Here is a 14,990-nt window from a genome sequence, read left to right on the forward strand (position 1 = left end):
TAAAGAAGAAAACAAGGGTCCTTCTTGTTTTAGATATAACAGATGATTTTATGCAAATAAAAGCAAAAGTCCTTGCTTGAGTGTGAACTAAATGGTGTGGTAACAATGTTAAGGCAGCCAGGTAAGTCACCAAACCTCTTAGTATTTATTGTAAATGTATATAATGGAAAAGTGGACTTGGAAATTTCATGGTTTAAACATTTTGGCATTTTCCAATTTGTGTCTTTAGAGATTGTTTAACTTTGACTTGCCTGTACTTGGGTTTGTGTTAATTCACAAATGCACATGTAAATTGTAAACCCTGGGAAGGTTTAAGAGACAAGGACTCTATGGCATTTTCTAACAGAAAATGGGGAAGGAGACAGAGAAGCAGAGTGGCAGCCACTGTGCTGCAGAAAGCTGTGAAAGTGGGATGTTGTGCTTAGAGGGTGCAGGGCTCATGCTGCACGGGCTGTTATTGAAGCTCTTCTTTCAGCTACTCACAAAGGACAGACCAGAGAAAGCCAGAAGGAGTGCAATCAATTCAGATCTGGGTGAAAGCAAAAATAAACGCCCACTCAGTTCAAGTCTCCTGACTCTGAACCCAGCCAGACTGCCTTCATTTAACTCTTAGAGTCAGCTTGAGATGGGCAAGAACTCCCAGGGTGGGTTACCTTGAGCCAGGGCAATAGCTTTCATGAAACAAGCACCGATGATGCTTCAGGACCAGAAACAGATGTTCTCGACTCATAACTCTAGCTTCCTGTATAGATGATCAATATACCATGAATATGTTTAAAATGGGAAAACACAGGTTGACATGCATGAATGATATTCCCAGGTTGATTCAATCACAAAGCTGGTTTCATCTCATTGTTACTCAACATTGTCTGCCATCAAGAGAGATGGAAGTAAACATTGACTCCTATGAGTGTGACTTAGATGTGAACAAACCAATTTAAAACCGGTTCCTTGTTTGTAAGAGTCTGGATCTGGGAACTACTGGTTAGAAGCTAGGGAGAGAAGTGATGAAAAGGGCAATGCTGGATTTGAACATGAACTTTGACAAAGAGGAAGTGACTATGTCCAAGAAAGGGTCAGCAGAGGGGTGGACTTAGGGTTACGCTAGTATCATAGCAGGCAGAGCAGCAAATGTCTTCTTTGTACTTAGAGTTTATAGTATAATGAAATACCCAGGGATGGTTGTGGGACTGGGAGAAGCTTTGTCTTTTGAGCAAGAATAAGAGCAAAAAATTCCAGCCAGTCATAGTGGTGCAGGATGTAATATCAACAGGCTAACGCAGGAGGATCACAAGCCTAAGATCTGTGTGGGCTACAGAGTGACTTTAAGGAGTACAGGGCCAGACCAAGTAGCTTAGAGGAGATTCTATCCTAACAACAACAACAACAACAACAACAAAGGACTGGGTATATAGGTCAGTGGCACAGCATCTGCCTGACATGCTCAAGGCTATAAATTCAATGCTCAGTATGAGAAAACTGAGAAAAATTTTCAAGTGGCCACTTCTGCTATCCGGGACACCGATTACAGCATGTTCTCTTGTTTGATAGAGCAACACTGAAATAAAGCCAGCTTTGCTTCAACCTGTGAATATCATTCATTTATTTCAAACCATACATTCCAAATTTAAACACACTTAAGACTAATTAAACAGCTAACTATGGGCCTGTGTTTGGGAGAGAATGGAATCTCCACAGCTTTTCCTCCATCTCTGGGTGGGGGTCATACATCACCCACATATGGCTGAAGTGCAATAACTCTGTCAGAGTTGCTCCCTCACACCGAAAGCCGTTATAAATATTCACTAGTAATAAAAAGATCTATTTCCTAATGGCTACCAGTTATCTCTATCTCCCCAAATTAAGACCAACAGTAAAGATTTCAACATGACTGGGCATCTACCCTTTGGACTACATAGCATATATAGGCACACACACTGCCACACTTTAATATGGTCCACAGTGAGCTCTTCATATCTTGGACTTGTCCTTTTCATTTACATCACAGCACAAAACAGGCAAAGGATGCTATTAATCAAGTCCATTCTCCTGTCTCCATATAACAATTCAGTCATTCTGCTTTGTTCGCTGCCGCCACTATCACTACCTCCTTCTCACCCCTTCCTCTATGGTTTTGGAGTGAGATGCAAATAGGACAACTAAATGCACATATTGGAGTCTTTTAAAAACTCGATGCTGTCTCACGGGAAGAAAATTCTTGATGTTACATGCCTCATCTAAGAAGAAAGTCTGTAATCTTCTCCAAAAGTCCTGAAAGAGATATCAGAGTTTAGCTACACTTTACAGGATAGGGGGTGTTGTGTGCATTAATATCTCCCTTTTTTTTTCCTAGAAACTACAGCATCATCAAGTTCCCAGGTAACAGGTATAGCTTGCTAGTTACAAAATAGCCTAAGCTGTCACTCAAAGCTCCAGGTGGAGTCTATCCATCAGTAGAAAGACAGAAAGAATACATCATTCAAGAATAAGGATAGTCAAATTGGAGTGTCTACTTCTAAACCAATTCCCTGATGGTGAATGCAGAATCAGAAGTCCCATCCTGAGGGAGACAAAATTGATAGATACATACAGAATACTTATTTAATCAGATAGATTCTCCTCAGGGGCCCATCAAATCCTCTCTGAAATAGATCATATCATCACTTATAAATCAAGTCTTAACAAATGTAAAATAATCACATAATTTCTTATGCCTTTGTCATATTACAAAGGGGGTATGAATAAATAATATGATAAAGTATGAATAAATAGTAAGAGAAACTATGTAAATGCATAAAATTGAACAACATATTCTTGAATGACCAGTGAATCACTGAAGAAAAAGAAAAAAAAAACAAAATAAAACAAACCAGCGAGGAAAAATTAGAAAAAATAGAGTCAAGAAAAAATAAAAGCACAAATTACCAGAACATTTAGGCTTTGGCTAGGGAAGTCTATGGAAGTTTATAGGTAGAGAACCTAGAGCTCAAATAAATGATCTAATGATGCATACCAGGGTGCTAAAAACAAAGACAATAAATACTTCAAGGCAGTCAAGGTAAAAAATTAATAGCAATCAGGACAGAAATAATGAATGGAGATTGAAAGAACAATATATAGAATATATTAAATATATAGAACCAATCAGTGAATTGGTTCTTTGAAAAATGATAAGATGGTAATAAACTAACCAAAAAAAAAAAGATGTTCCAAAACTGGATAACTAGAGAAAAGGATGGGAATTTCAATATATTCCAAGGACATCCAGGGAATCGGTAAGCAATACCTTGGAAATTTATATTCCTAAATACTTGGAGACCCTAGAATAAAATACAAACTCCCATGCACAATATGACATACAAAAATTACATCAAGAAGATATAAGAAAAACCAGTAGGTGCACAGCAAGTAAAGAGATTGAAGCAATAATAAAAAACTCTCTCAACAAAGAACATCCTAAGTAGATACTGGAAGGATTCATTGCAAAATTTTACCAAACCTTGAAAGAAGAGTTAACACCATTGCTTTTCAAACTGTTTCATAACAGAAACAGAAGGGACACTGCCAAAGTTATGCCATGGAGTCAGCATTATGCTAATATCAAACTGAATATGGGCACAACAAAAAGAAAACTACAGACTAAGTTCCCCAAGAAGACGGTAATAGATGTGAACATTATCAATAAAATTTGTGCAAGCCAAAGTCACTAAGTCAGATCATTTTGGTTTCATTCTAGAGATAGGAAGATAGGTCACTGTGAACACATCAAGAAATGTAATACAGTAAATGCACTTAAGAATTGAAATCATTGAAAAATCCTATTTCAACAGATGCAAAAGAGGCCTTTGACAAAGTCCACCACATGTCCTCCTCTTGGGATAAAAAAAAAAACCTCAAAGAAACTAGAAGTGGTAGATATATACTTGAGCACCATAAACAACACACATGACAAACCTATAACTAATATATTAAATGAAAAACTTAAAAGGATTTTTTTTTTTACTAAAACCTGGAGTCAAGTGCTCCAAGTCTTAGCTAGAGCAGTAAGAAAAGAAAAATGAGATAAGGCAGAATGGAAGAAAAAAATTACCTTTATTTGTAGATAATATAATCATATCCTTAAATGATCTAAAGACTGTGCAAAAAACATTTAGTTCTGATAAGTACTTTCACTGGAGTACCAAGATACATAACAAATACCAGAAACTATCAGCTTTTCTATATTCCACAAACAAATCTGGCAAAAGAGGGAAACAACTAGCCAATTTCATTTAAGACTTCAGCAAAACAAATATAAAATACTTCAGAATAAGTGCAACTAAGGGAGTAAGAGACCTCTACTATACAAACTTTAAGACACTGAAGGAATTACGAAAGATGCAAAGAGATGAAAAAACTTCTATAATCATGGATGGGCACAATTTATTGTGAAATGGCTTATTACCAAAATGAATCTTCAAATTCAACACATCTGGACATCTGGTGCAGGAGAATTGTCTGTATTCTGTCAATCATGTTATAAATAAATGCTGATTGGCCAGACAGAAAATATAGGTGGGAAAACCAGACAGGAAATAGAAATGATGTAATGAGAACAGGAGAAGTTGATTCCTCCTACTCCTGCCGAGACAACCAAAGCAGCAGGATGTGATCTGCCTCACTGGAAAAAGGTACTGAGCCACATGGCTAAAATAGATCAGAAAAATGGATTAATCAAGATGTGAGTTAGCCAGTGAGAGGCTAGAGCTAATTGGGCCAATCAGCTTTATAACTTTAAAGACCTATGTGTGATTTTCTTTGGGGCTAAACAGTTGTGGGGTACCAGGTGGGAGAGAAACCCAAACAAGCAGGCCTGGCTCCCGTTCATGTTACATACAACCTGCAAAACATTCCATTGATATTCTTTATCATATTAGAAAAAATAATCCTAAAATTCATGTGAAAATAGAAATGATCCCAAACAAGAAACACAATAAAAGCACAAAACCCACAGCATTAAAATCTCAGATTACATCACAGAGCACAAAACTCTCATGGCAATGTCACAAAAACAAGCACATAGACTAACAGAATAGAACAAAGGCCTCAGAAATAAGCCACATGGCTGCAGATGCATTTTAAAAAGAGTGTCAAAAGTGCATTTGAAAGAGAGGGGCTCTTGAAATGATGCCCAGAGAATCATATTTCTACATGTATATCAATAAAACTAGTTTTCTAGGCTTATCTACTCAAAATCAGTTTACAGTTGATCAAAGACACAAGACCAGATATTCCGAAACAACACAGACAAAGCATGTTAACCCACAGCATGGCAAAGTCTTTATGTAAAGGGCTCCACTCACAGGAAGCAATGCCATGAGCAGAAAGGTAGGACTGCATGACTTTACAAAGTCCCGTACAGCAAATAGGATGAGACAACCTACAAAATGGGGAGAAAAAATTGTCAACTATACATTAGACTGGGATTAATATTTACACTCATAGAGAACTGTAAAACTTCAACCCTAAATATAAATTAAGCAAGAAATTGACTAATGAATTAAATAAATAGTGTTATTTGAATGATATAGAATGGTCATTATGCTAAACAAAATAGGTCAGACCTAGAAAGACCAAATATTACCTGGGTTCTCTCATACATGGGGTTTAGATTTAAATTTATATATACATGTATGTGTATGCACATTTATGTGAAAAATGAAAGTAGAAAGAGGGTTATGATGAGAGGGAGAAGAGGTATACATGAAAGTAGGTGAGAGGAGTTCAAGGGAGGACAATGGAATCAAAGGCATGGAAAAAGGAGGAGGGGGAAGAGGAGCAGTGATAGGGCAGTAGGGGAAAGAAGATCAATAAGTGGGCAAACAAGAATGATATAATAATATATATTCTGAAAATGTTACAATGAAACCTAACAATTTGCATGCCACCTATAAATATATTTGAAAAACTAAAACACAAAAATTTAAGGGTAATAAAGCTATAGATATAGGAAAAACTTAAATAGTATAAGAAAATTAAATTAAGATCCCCAGAACTCATATACACAAAAGCTAGACTTGCAGTGTATGCTGGTAACCCAACCTTGGGCTGCAGAGGGTGTTGGAGGTAGGGGGATCTTGAAGTCTACCTGCAGGGTGAGCCAAATTGATGAGCTCCAGATTCAGTGAGACCCTTTCTCAAAGCACAGGCGGAGAACCATTGAGTAAAGACACGTGATCTTGACTTCAGGCCTTCACATGCATCTGCATACATATGTGCACGTATTCCACACATGCAGAGCAACACCAACACCCACCACCATGAACATATCATGGGAATGACAGCTGTATAAAGCCCTGAGCATAGCTCATGGCATATACGAATTAGTCAGCGAATTAGCTAATTCTCATCATTAATGAAGACTTTGAAAAAGATACTAGGAAAGTAGTTCAAACGTCTCTGGTACTTACCTCCATCGTAAAACCAATGACTTTGAAACATTGCTCAATTAGTTCATACTGGGATTTATAGAAACTGTTATTCATCATGTCCTGCACTGTTCTGAGATGCTCATTTTGTAAGTACCTGAAGAAAGTATGAGAGGAAAGGTATAAATCTAAAATCCATCAAAAGAGAAAGCACCATCACAGTACAGGAGGATTACCTGGGTGGCTTATTTTCAGGCAATTTGTAAAGGGCTAGTTTCTTCTTTTCCGCTAACCCAGCATAAATGTAGTAAAAAATATGAAAATTTTTTTCTCCACTGAAAAAAATAAGACATTTTCAGGAAGATGGTTAATAAGGACATTTATTAACTATTAAAATGACAAACCTAATACTAGTGTTAGAACAATCAACAGCTGTGATAGCCCACATGGGCTTCCTTGAACATTGCAGTTTGGCTTTCTGTTGCTAATGCCATTATTTTCAACTATTAGAATCATTAGTGTTAGCTCTAAACATCAAAGCATTTGCGACTCTCCAGGAAGTTTTCTAGGTACCAGGAACATATAATGAACAAAACAATCAGAAATGTTTAACTTCTAGAACATCAGTAGGGATGGCCAGAAAAAGAAATAGGATGCACAGTATGTCAAGTAGAAGTAAATGTTGAATTATCTAAATTATCCTCTACAAGGCCTTGAATAGGCATCATCTTCCTGCTTTACATATTCAGGAAACTGAAGCTTAGTGCTCCCCATCTCAAGCAGAATCACAGAACCCATGGCTCTCTTGCATTCAGACCAGGTCCACCTGACTGTGATGGCTACACCTCCTCCTTTTTATCTTTCTGAAGCTCAGTTTTCCCATATATGTGAGGCATCTCCTAATAATTCAAGCTCCGTGGCTTGAAATCTAAGCCCCTCCTCCCTATAGCTAGGCTGAGTAAGGCAAACTATCATAGGGAATGAGCTCCAAAAAGCCAATTAATGTACAAGGGATGAATCCTGGTTCCACAACCAGTGGCCCCACCAACTGCCCAAGCCACATAATTGTAACCCACATTCAGAGGGCCTAGTTCAGTCCTACGCACATTCCCCAACTATCAGCCCAGAGTCAATGAGCTCCTACTAGCTTGGCTCAGCTGTCTCTGTGTGTTTCTCCATCTTAATATTGACCACTTTGCTCATATAATCTCTCCTCCCTTTCTTCAACTGGATGCTAGGAGCTCAGCCCTGGCTTAGCTGTGAATCTCTGCATCTGCTTCCAACAGTTCTAGATGAAGGTTCTATGATGACTATTAGGGTGGTCATCAGTCTGATTATAGGGGAAGACCAGTTCAGGCACCATCTCCACTATTGCTAGGAGTCTTAGCTGGGGTCATCCTTGTAGATTCCTGTGAGTTTCCCTAGCACTAGATTTCTCCCTAACCCTATAATGGCTCCCTCTATCACTATCAAGATACCTCTTTCCTTGCTCTCCCTCTCTATCCCTCCTCCAACCCAACCATCCTGTTTTTTCATGTTCTCCTCCCCGCTGCCCTTCACAACCACCTCCCAGCTTACTCAGGAGATCTTATCCATTTCCCCTTTCCAGGGGCATCCAAGCATGTCTCTCTTAGGGTCCTCCCTGCTACCTACTTTCTCAGAGGTTATGGATTATAGCGTGGTTATCCTTTCTTTACATTGAATATCCACTTATGAGTGAGTACATACCGTGTTTGAAAAGACAGGGTTTTAGGGCTGGCTGCTGCCCCACAAGCAGACATGCCCTTTACTTTAAACCTTTTAATTTTGAGCAGCATAGAGATGGACTCTAAGGTCTCAGACAGGCTAGGTAAACACTACACTACTGAGATATATCTAGCCTGCATATCCTTCCTAGAAAGCCACACAAATTCTCATCTTCAATGCCACCATCTGTTGCTTATTGCAGACACCATTGAGACATCAAGAAGTCTATTACAGACAACATTGTACTTAGCAAAAGTAGCCGTAAAGACATGAAAGTGGCTGGGAACTTGCTGGGATGAGGGAAGCTATAAGGATAAGAGAGGGTGAACAGAATATATTATACACTGGTATGAAATTGTCAAAGAATAAATTAATTTTTTAAAAGTTAGAACAAAACTAAAAGCTTTGTTTAGTTCTTGTCTATTTGGCACCAGTAAATAATAAAGCTTCTCTGGGGTTAGCACACTATATAATTTATTTGCCTTCTTCTCTTGGTGTCACATCGATTGCTCTGTATGTCACCTCTTCAAGCACTGCAATGAGGCAATGTATAATTAGTTAAGTGACTCATAAATGTAGACACACAAACTTAGCAGATTTCTCTACCGATATCACTTTAAACTTACCAAGACTGTAATTTTATAAGGCCTGGAGTTACTATGGGAAATGCACTGACCTTCGGTGGTGGATAAAGAACCAGAGAGTTAAAGCAATAAGAAAAACTCAGCTCCAAAGGTCCCACCCCAGCCCACATCAAGTCTTCACTTAAGGTTCAATGTCACACAGAGCTTCCTGTTCCCAGATCTGTGCACCAGGACAAACACAGGGTCGGTGAAGATAAACTGTGTTCCTCCGAGCCTAGATCCACAGTATTTTTTTTTTTTTTTTTTGAGACAGGGTTTCTCTGTAGCTTTGGAGCCTGTCCTGGAATATACTCTGTAGACCAGACCGGCCTCGAACTCATAGAGATCCGCCTGCCTCTGCCTCCTGAGTGCTGGGATTAAAGGTGTGTGCCACCACCTCACAGCCTGATTCCGAAGAAGCTAGAGTTTGAGCCAAGGCATGCAGTATTCTTAAGAAATAATGAACTACTCCCTCCCCTAAAAATCTTAGTTATTTTTAAATCTCCTGTATGTTGCACACATAAACATTCAGTAAATACTTGTCAATGAATGAATGAATGAATGAATGAATAAATCTATCCAGAGAACAAGGTTCGAATTTCAGCTTTTGGCATTAACTGGCTTGTTCTCTCAGTTTGTTTCTTGCCGTGTGAAAGAGACAATAGAGCAAGTAAGAGATACAAAGTCAATGGTGAGCTTAGCACAGTGCCCCACTGGTCCATCATAGAAGAGAACAAGCCTGCCAGTTTATGACTCTTAGGGAGTCTTGTAAAGGGATGGTGTGGAAGAGCAATACAATCAATGCTTGCTGAACTAGTCGTAACAGAAGGAAGCTAGCAGATACAGCCATAATTTATATTTATGAGAATTACCTAGCATTGTCTTCAATATGCTCGTTTTCTCTCAAGCAGCCCCCTTTTAAACATTTTCCCTGAAAATCACCTACATTTAACAAAGGGCTAAAGTGGCAAGTTACTCATTTACCGTCATGACAAAGGCACTCTAAAGATAAAAGCAGTCGGAGGCTGAGGTGGATAGAAGGGGGCAGAGAAAACAGAAGGAAAGAATCAATCCTTTTAAAAGAAAGCGCAAGCTCATTAAACAAGATATATGTCTGCTCTGGCTCCTCCCTGCTTCTCAGATGGGCTCTCCAGCCTTCTCTGCTTTGTTTATGGCCCCAGCCCCCAGTGCTCAGCAGGGCAGACTTCAGGACCTGAGTCTCTTGTCCTCTGGCTGGTGGAGAGAGGAGGCAAGTGAAGGATCTGTCTGTTCACATTCTACCTGGTAGAGGATGCAGTCCTCTCGGGGTTACAGACTGACAGGCAGACCCTGTTCTCAGCCATGGCTGTCCTTGGGCTCGGTGATGTTTTCTTTCCCCTGGCCCCAGAAGCCTAGAGATACAAATGGTTTCTTGCCTTTGTTAATCTTGAATAACTATTAGCTAGGGCTAAGCATTCATTCTTGATTCTTTGTTACATATTATATCTTTGTAAATAGGGGTTTTTCTTTTTAATAATCATGATTGATATAGCCCACTGAAATTCATAATTTAAAAAAAGTACCTATGGAGGCAGAGAAGTGGCTCAATGAGGAAGAGTGCTTGCAGTATGAGCATGAGAATTTAAATTTGAACCCCAGAACCCACATAAGAAACTGCATGTGCCTATAATGCCAACATTGAGGGACAGAGACAGGTGGTTCCTGAGAGCTACCTGGCCAGCCAACTTGGGAAAAATAGCAAACTTACAGTTGAGAGACATTGTCTCAAGAGGATAAGAGAAAGAATGATAGAAACATGACATACTCCCCTGGCTTCCCGTGCTGCGTACTCCCACATACTCCGCTGGCTTCCTTTGCTATGTACTTCCACACACTAACATACATATGCCACGTACATAAAAGAACAATCCACTGGAAAGATCACTTTTAATTTGTAAAGGTTATAAAATGTTTATTTAGAATATAAAATGCAATTCAAATGAACTAAAATAGAAATAAATAGAGGTTTCAACCAGTTTGGGAGTACCATGTATGAAATCCTCCTATGCAGTGGAACAATTTTTTTTTTAGATACTCCTGTAGAGTGGGCCTGAAATCCAATCAGAGATCATTTGGGTGACTCCAGTTACATGTATAACATTGTAAGCAAATTTTTGAGTACAAAGAAATTACAAATAGGATCATAAAAATATACATAAAGTAAATAACTGTTTTATAGAAACTACAAAGTAATTTGTGCTCCAATTTTTCTGAATCATAGTTCAACACAATGGCAAATTAAGGCCTTGAAGTGATTTTTCCTGTAAGTAATGTAGTAGAACTAAAATAGTTTCTTATCATTTAGGAAATAAAAAAGTTTATTGAATACAAAGTATGCTTAAATATTATCCTGTGTGGTGTTTTTGAACACATACTATTTGAATAATCATTAAGGGTTTATTTTTATGGCTACAAACCCAGTGCTTCAGTGTATAATTGCAGAAGGTATTATTTTCATGGTTCTGGCCCATAATTCCATACAATATGCTGGGATAATGCACTGCGACATTGTGTAACATGATGGCCCCAATGAAATATCAGCAGGTTATTCTCCCATAGTTATTCACCCAACTGCAGGAGAGGCTAAAATTGTTTAGAGAGAATAAAGCATTCCAAGATGTGGTTGAATCTATACAAGCATAAGATATTGGTTTCTCTATGTGTAGGAAGCAGACATATGGTATGCCTACATATCAATAATACTACCTGCCATACATTAAATATCTTCAATTCACTGGATGCTGTGTCGAATATTTGCAACCATCGGCACAGCCATTAACACTTTCATTGGTAACCAGGCATGCCCAGTCTTTTGACACGTGACACAACAGTGTCGTCCACAAAGTTCATGCTAACAATCAGCTTACAAAGTGGAAACTGCAGAACACTTCACAATGTTTTAAGCATTAAGTATGTTTGCCATTCTGTGACGGGCTGAGCTCATGGCTGTCCTTGACTGCACCGACAGCATTCTTATTAGGCATGGCTCACTATGTTGAACCCTCTACTGTAAGAATTATCTTAATGGAGAGGGATGTACTCATGTTTTCCTACCTTAAAGGTGAAAACAGGGGTATAGGGAAGTTAAGTAAACTGCTTTAAATCACATGCACAGTAGGTTACAGAGTCCAGATGCTATGAGGGTCTTAAGGTTTAAACATCATACTCCAGGTAGACCAACCCATTCCCAGTACACCATTTAAAAGCATATGTCAGGCTTGGGTTGGAGCTCAGCCAGTGATACAAAGCTCACATAGCATGCACAAGGCCTTGCATTTGATCCTTAGTGCCATAAAAGATATGCTAATCAGAGTTTATGTTCCTATGAATTTAGCTGACATGTTACTGTAATGAAGGAGTACTCAACATGAAATCAACATGGGAGATCCTAACTTTACACATGGAGTGCAAGAGGGAAAGTTGTAGACAGAACTATTGTATGAGGGAAGAATAAATAAAAATTAAAAAGATAATAAAACCACTAGGGTACAAACCCATCAGGTAACTATAATTTTCTAATAAGAATAGCAAGGATGTTTTAGAGTCATTAAACGAGGAAGAGATTTTGTCATTTAGTTACAAACTGCCCAAAACAACTTACTTAATCTAATATCAAAATAATATGAGTCATATTGATGACTTCAAATAAACTAGTAATAAAAATAGCCATGCAGCTGAACATTCCTGAATATTTTATTTGGTCCCTTTTATATAGACACAGGAAGAAGAAAAAATCCAAATATCTATGTTTATCTAGAAAAAGAGAAATAGTTATGTTTAAAAGAGAAGCAGAGTCCAACCTTTTAATTAAATTGCTCATTGATTTTTGCCTGGAGAAATAAGGTTTTTCTTCTTCTCTGTTCTACTATGTTAGTAGCTCCTTGGTGGGAGTGTAATTATTAGGTCATTTATTAGTTCCTCTATCAGACGCTACTATACATGAAAATAGAGCACTTGTGAAGGGTCTGATTACTTCTAATAGTAAGTGCCTTAAACATAGTAGGCTATCAACAAACTGCGGAGTTAGAATGAGCTTTAGCCATGCAACATTGTTCTTGTACATATTTCTCAGAAATATATATATGTGTATATATATATATATATATATATATATATATATATATATGTAGCATGTACTTACATGGCTTGGTGAATGACACGGGATTTTTCCAGAAGGTATTCAGAAATCTGTGCCCCTACTACGGCTCCAGAAGAGGTAAATTTCATTTCTAAGTATTTTCCAAATCTGCTGGAATTGTCATTTATAATAGTGCAGGCATTGCCAAAGGCTTCAACCAAATTATTCACTTGTAAAATCTTCTCTTGTAGGGTCCTGTTATTAGCCTAGGTAGAGATGACGAGATATAAAAAGCAGTATAAAATAATTAGTCTCTAAAAAGATGCTTTGTTTTGGTAAGGACTTTATATGAGAACAAAAATATAGAACATATTTTGGCACACTGCCAGATGCCACAATGGCCCAGAACCCCTCCATACATGTATTAACTCACTTTCTTAGGATCAGGGTAAGAGACATTCTCTGTTTTCTTACATACAGTTCTGTGTAGGACATGGCTTGAAAACACGTCTTATAGACAGCCTAAACAACATGCACCTTCTCATTTTAAACATAGACATTGGCCTGGGACTACATCTAAACCCTTTCAAAGCCAAATCTACTTTCCTGTGTCTAAAGAAGCTTCTAAGCATGAAAGTAAGAGAATAAAGCCATCTTTATTCCGAAGTAAAGGGAACAAGCCATGAACAGTCAGAACAGCTCACCAGAGTGGATGGACGAATGGAATCCCTAGTGAGGTCACAGCCTGCCTGGCTGCCTCTCTACTCACCTCATGCCATCTTTGAAAAAAGCATGTCTGCATTCTGTCTGCAGTGGTTCTCAGTCTTCCTAACACTGAAGCCCTTTAATACAGTTCCTCTTATGTGGAGACCCCCAGCCATAAAGCTATTTTGTTGTTACTTCATAACTAATTTTGCTACTGTTATGAATCGTAATGTAAATATCTGATACACAGGATATTTGAAAAGCACAACAGGGTTGTGACCCACAGGTTGAGCATCACTGCCTTAGAGGGTTATAGGTACAAGTCACCTGCATCTTGGTAAAAATTAATTTAAGGTGATTATCTTCATGTTTAAGTCTAGCCCATTTAGGGTGTATCAGTTTTCAAGCTGAGAGAGAATAGTACTCAGAACACAGGTGGTGCTGGAACTGAGCTGATGGCAGGGGCTACTGCAGCAAGGCTGAGAAGCTGTTCAGAGATTTTCAAGTATAAAATCCCATACACCCCACACACCCACACACTCCCACACCCACACACTCCCACACCCACACATTCCCACACCCACACACTCTCCCACACCCACACACCTCCACACACCCCCACTCCCATACACCCTCCCCACATCCCACCCTCCCCACACACTCCCACACACCCACATACTACTACACACTCTCACACACTCCCACACACCCACCCACACTCCCATACTCCCACACAGCCCCATACAGCCCCCCACACCCACACACTCCCACACACTCCCACACACTCCCATCCCACACACTTCCACACACACAAGCACACTCCCACACTCACACACCTCCACACACCCCCACACTCCCACACTCCCTCCCCACACCCCACCTTCCCCACACACTCACACACACTCACACTCCCACACACTACCACACACTCCCACACACCCACCCACACTCCCACACTCCCATACTCCCACACACCCCCACACACACTCCCACACCCACACATTCCCACACACCCACACACACTCCCACACCCACACATTCCCACACACCACACATCCCACCCCCCTACACCCACAGACTCCCACACATTCCCACACCATCAAATTCCATGTTAAGATCAAGAACAAGGTCAAGATTAAATTAACAAATTTCCTCACATCTACTGAGCAGCATTAATACACATCTAAGCCTCTATCAGCTCGGAAATCAGGCAGATTAGCAAGGCCCTTGCAGACAGCACCATGTCAACTAATTCCCAACTTTTATCTTAGTAGGCAGAGTCACTCTGTCCCTCTTTCCACTTTATATTTCATGTTGATGTCCTCCAAACCCTTTAGGATGTTCTTTGTCATAGCAGGAAGTTAATGGCACAGGGACAGTAAGGGGCAGACA

General features: G+C 39.2%; 1 protein-coding gene across 1 annotated transcript in view; it reads right to left on the reverse strand.

The window, feature by feature from the left end:
- Myo3a (myosin IIIA) overlaps positions 1 to 14,990 on the reverse strand; it is a 180,268-nt gene that overhangs the window by 89,946 nt on the left and 75,332 nt on the right. The window contains exons 13-15 of the mRNA XM_038334855.1: positions 12,957 to 13,159; positions 6,644 to 6,742; positions 6,450 to 6,564 (exon numbers count right to left, since the gene is read on the reverse strand). Of these exons, the coding sequence (XP_038190783.1) occupies positions 6,450 to 6,564; positions 6,644 to 6,742; positions 12,957 to 13,159 (417 nt within the window). The remainder of the gene's footprint in view (positions 1 to 6,449; positions 6,565 to 6,643; positions 6,743 to 12,956; positions 13,160 to 14,990) is intronic.

The sequence above is a fragment of the Arvicola amphibius genome, chromosome 6 (assembly GCF_903992535.2).
Source record: "Arvicola amphibius chromosome 6, mArvAmp1.2, whole genome shotgun sequence".
In the NCBI taxonomy this organism is placed as follows: Eukaryota; Metazoa; Chordata; class Mammalia; order Rodentia; family Cricetidae; genus Arvicola; species Arvicola amphibius.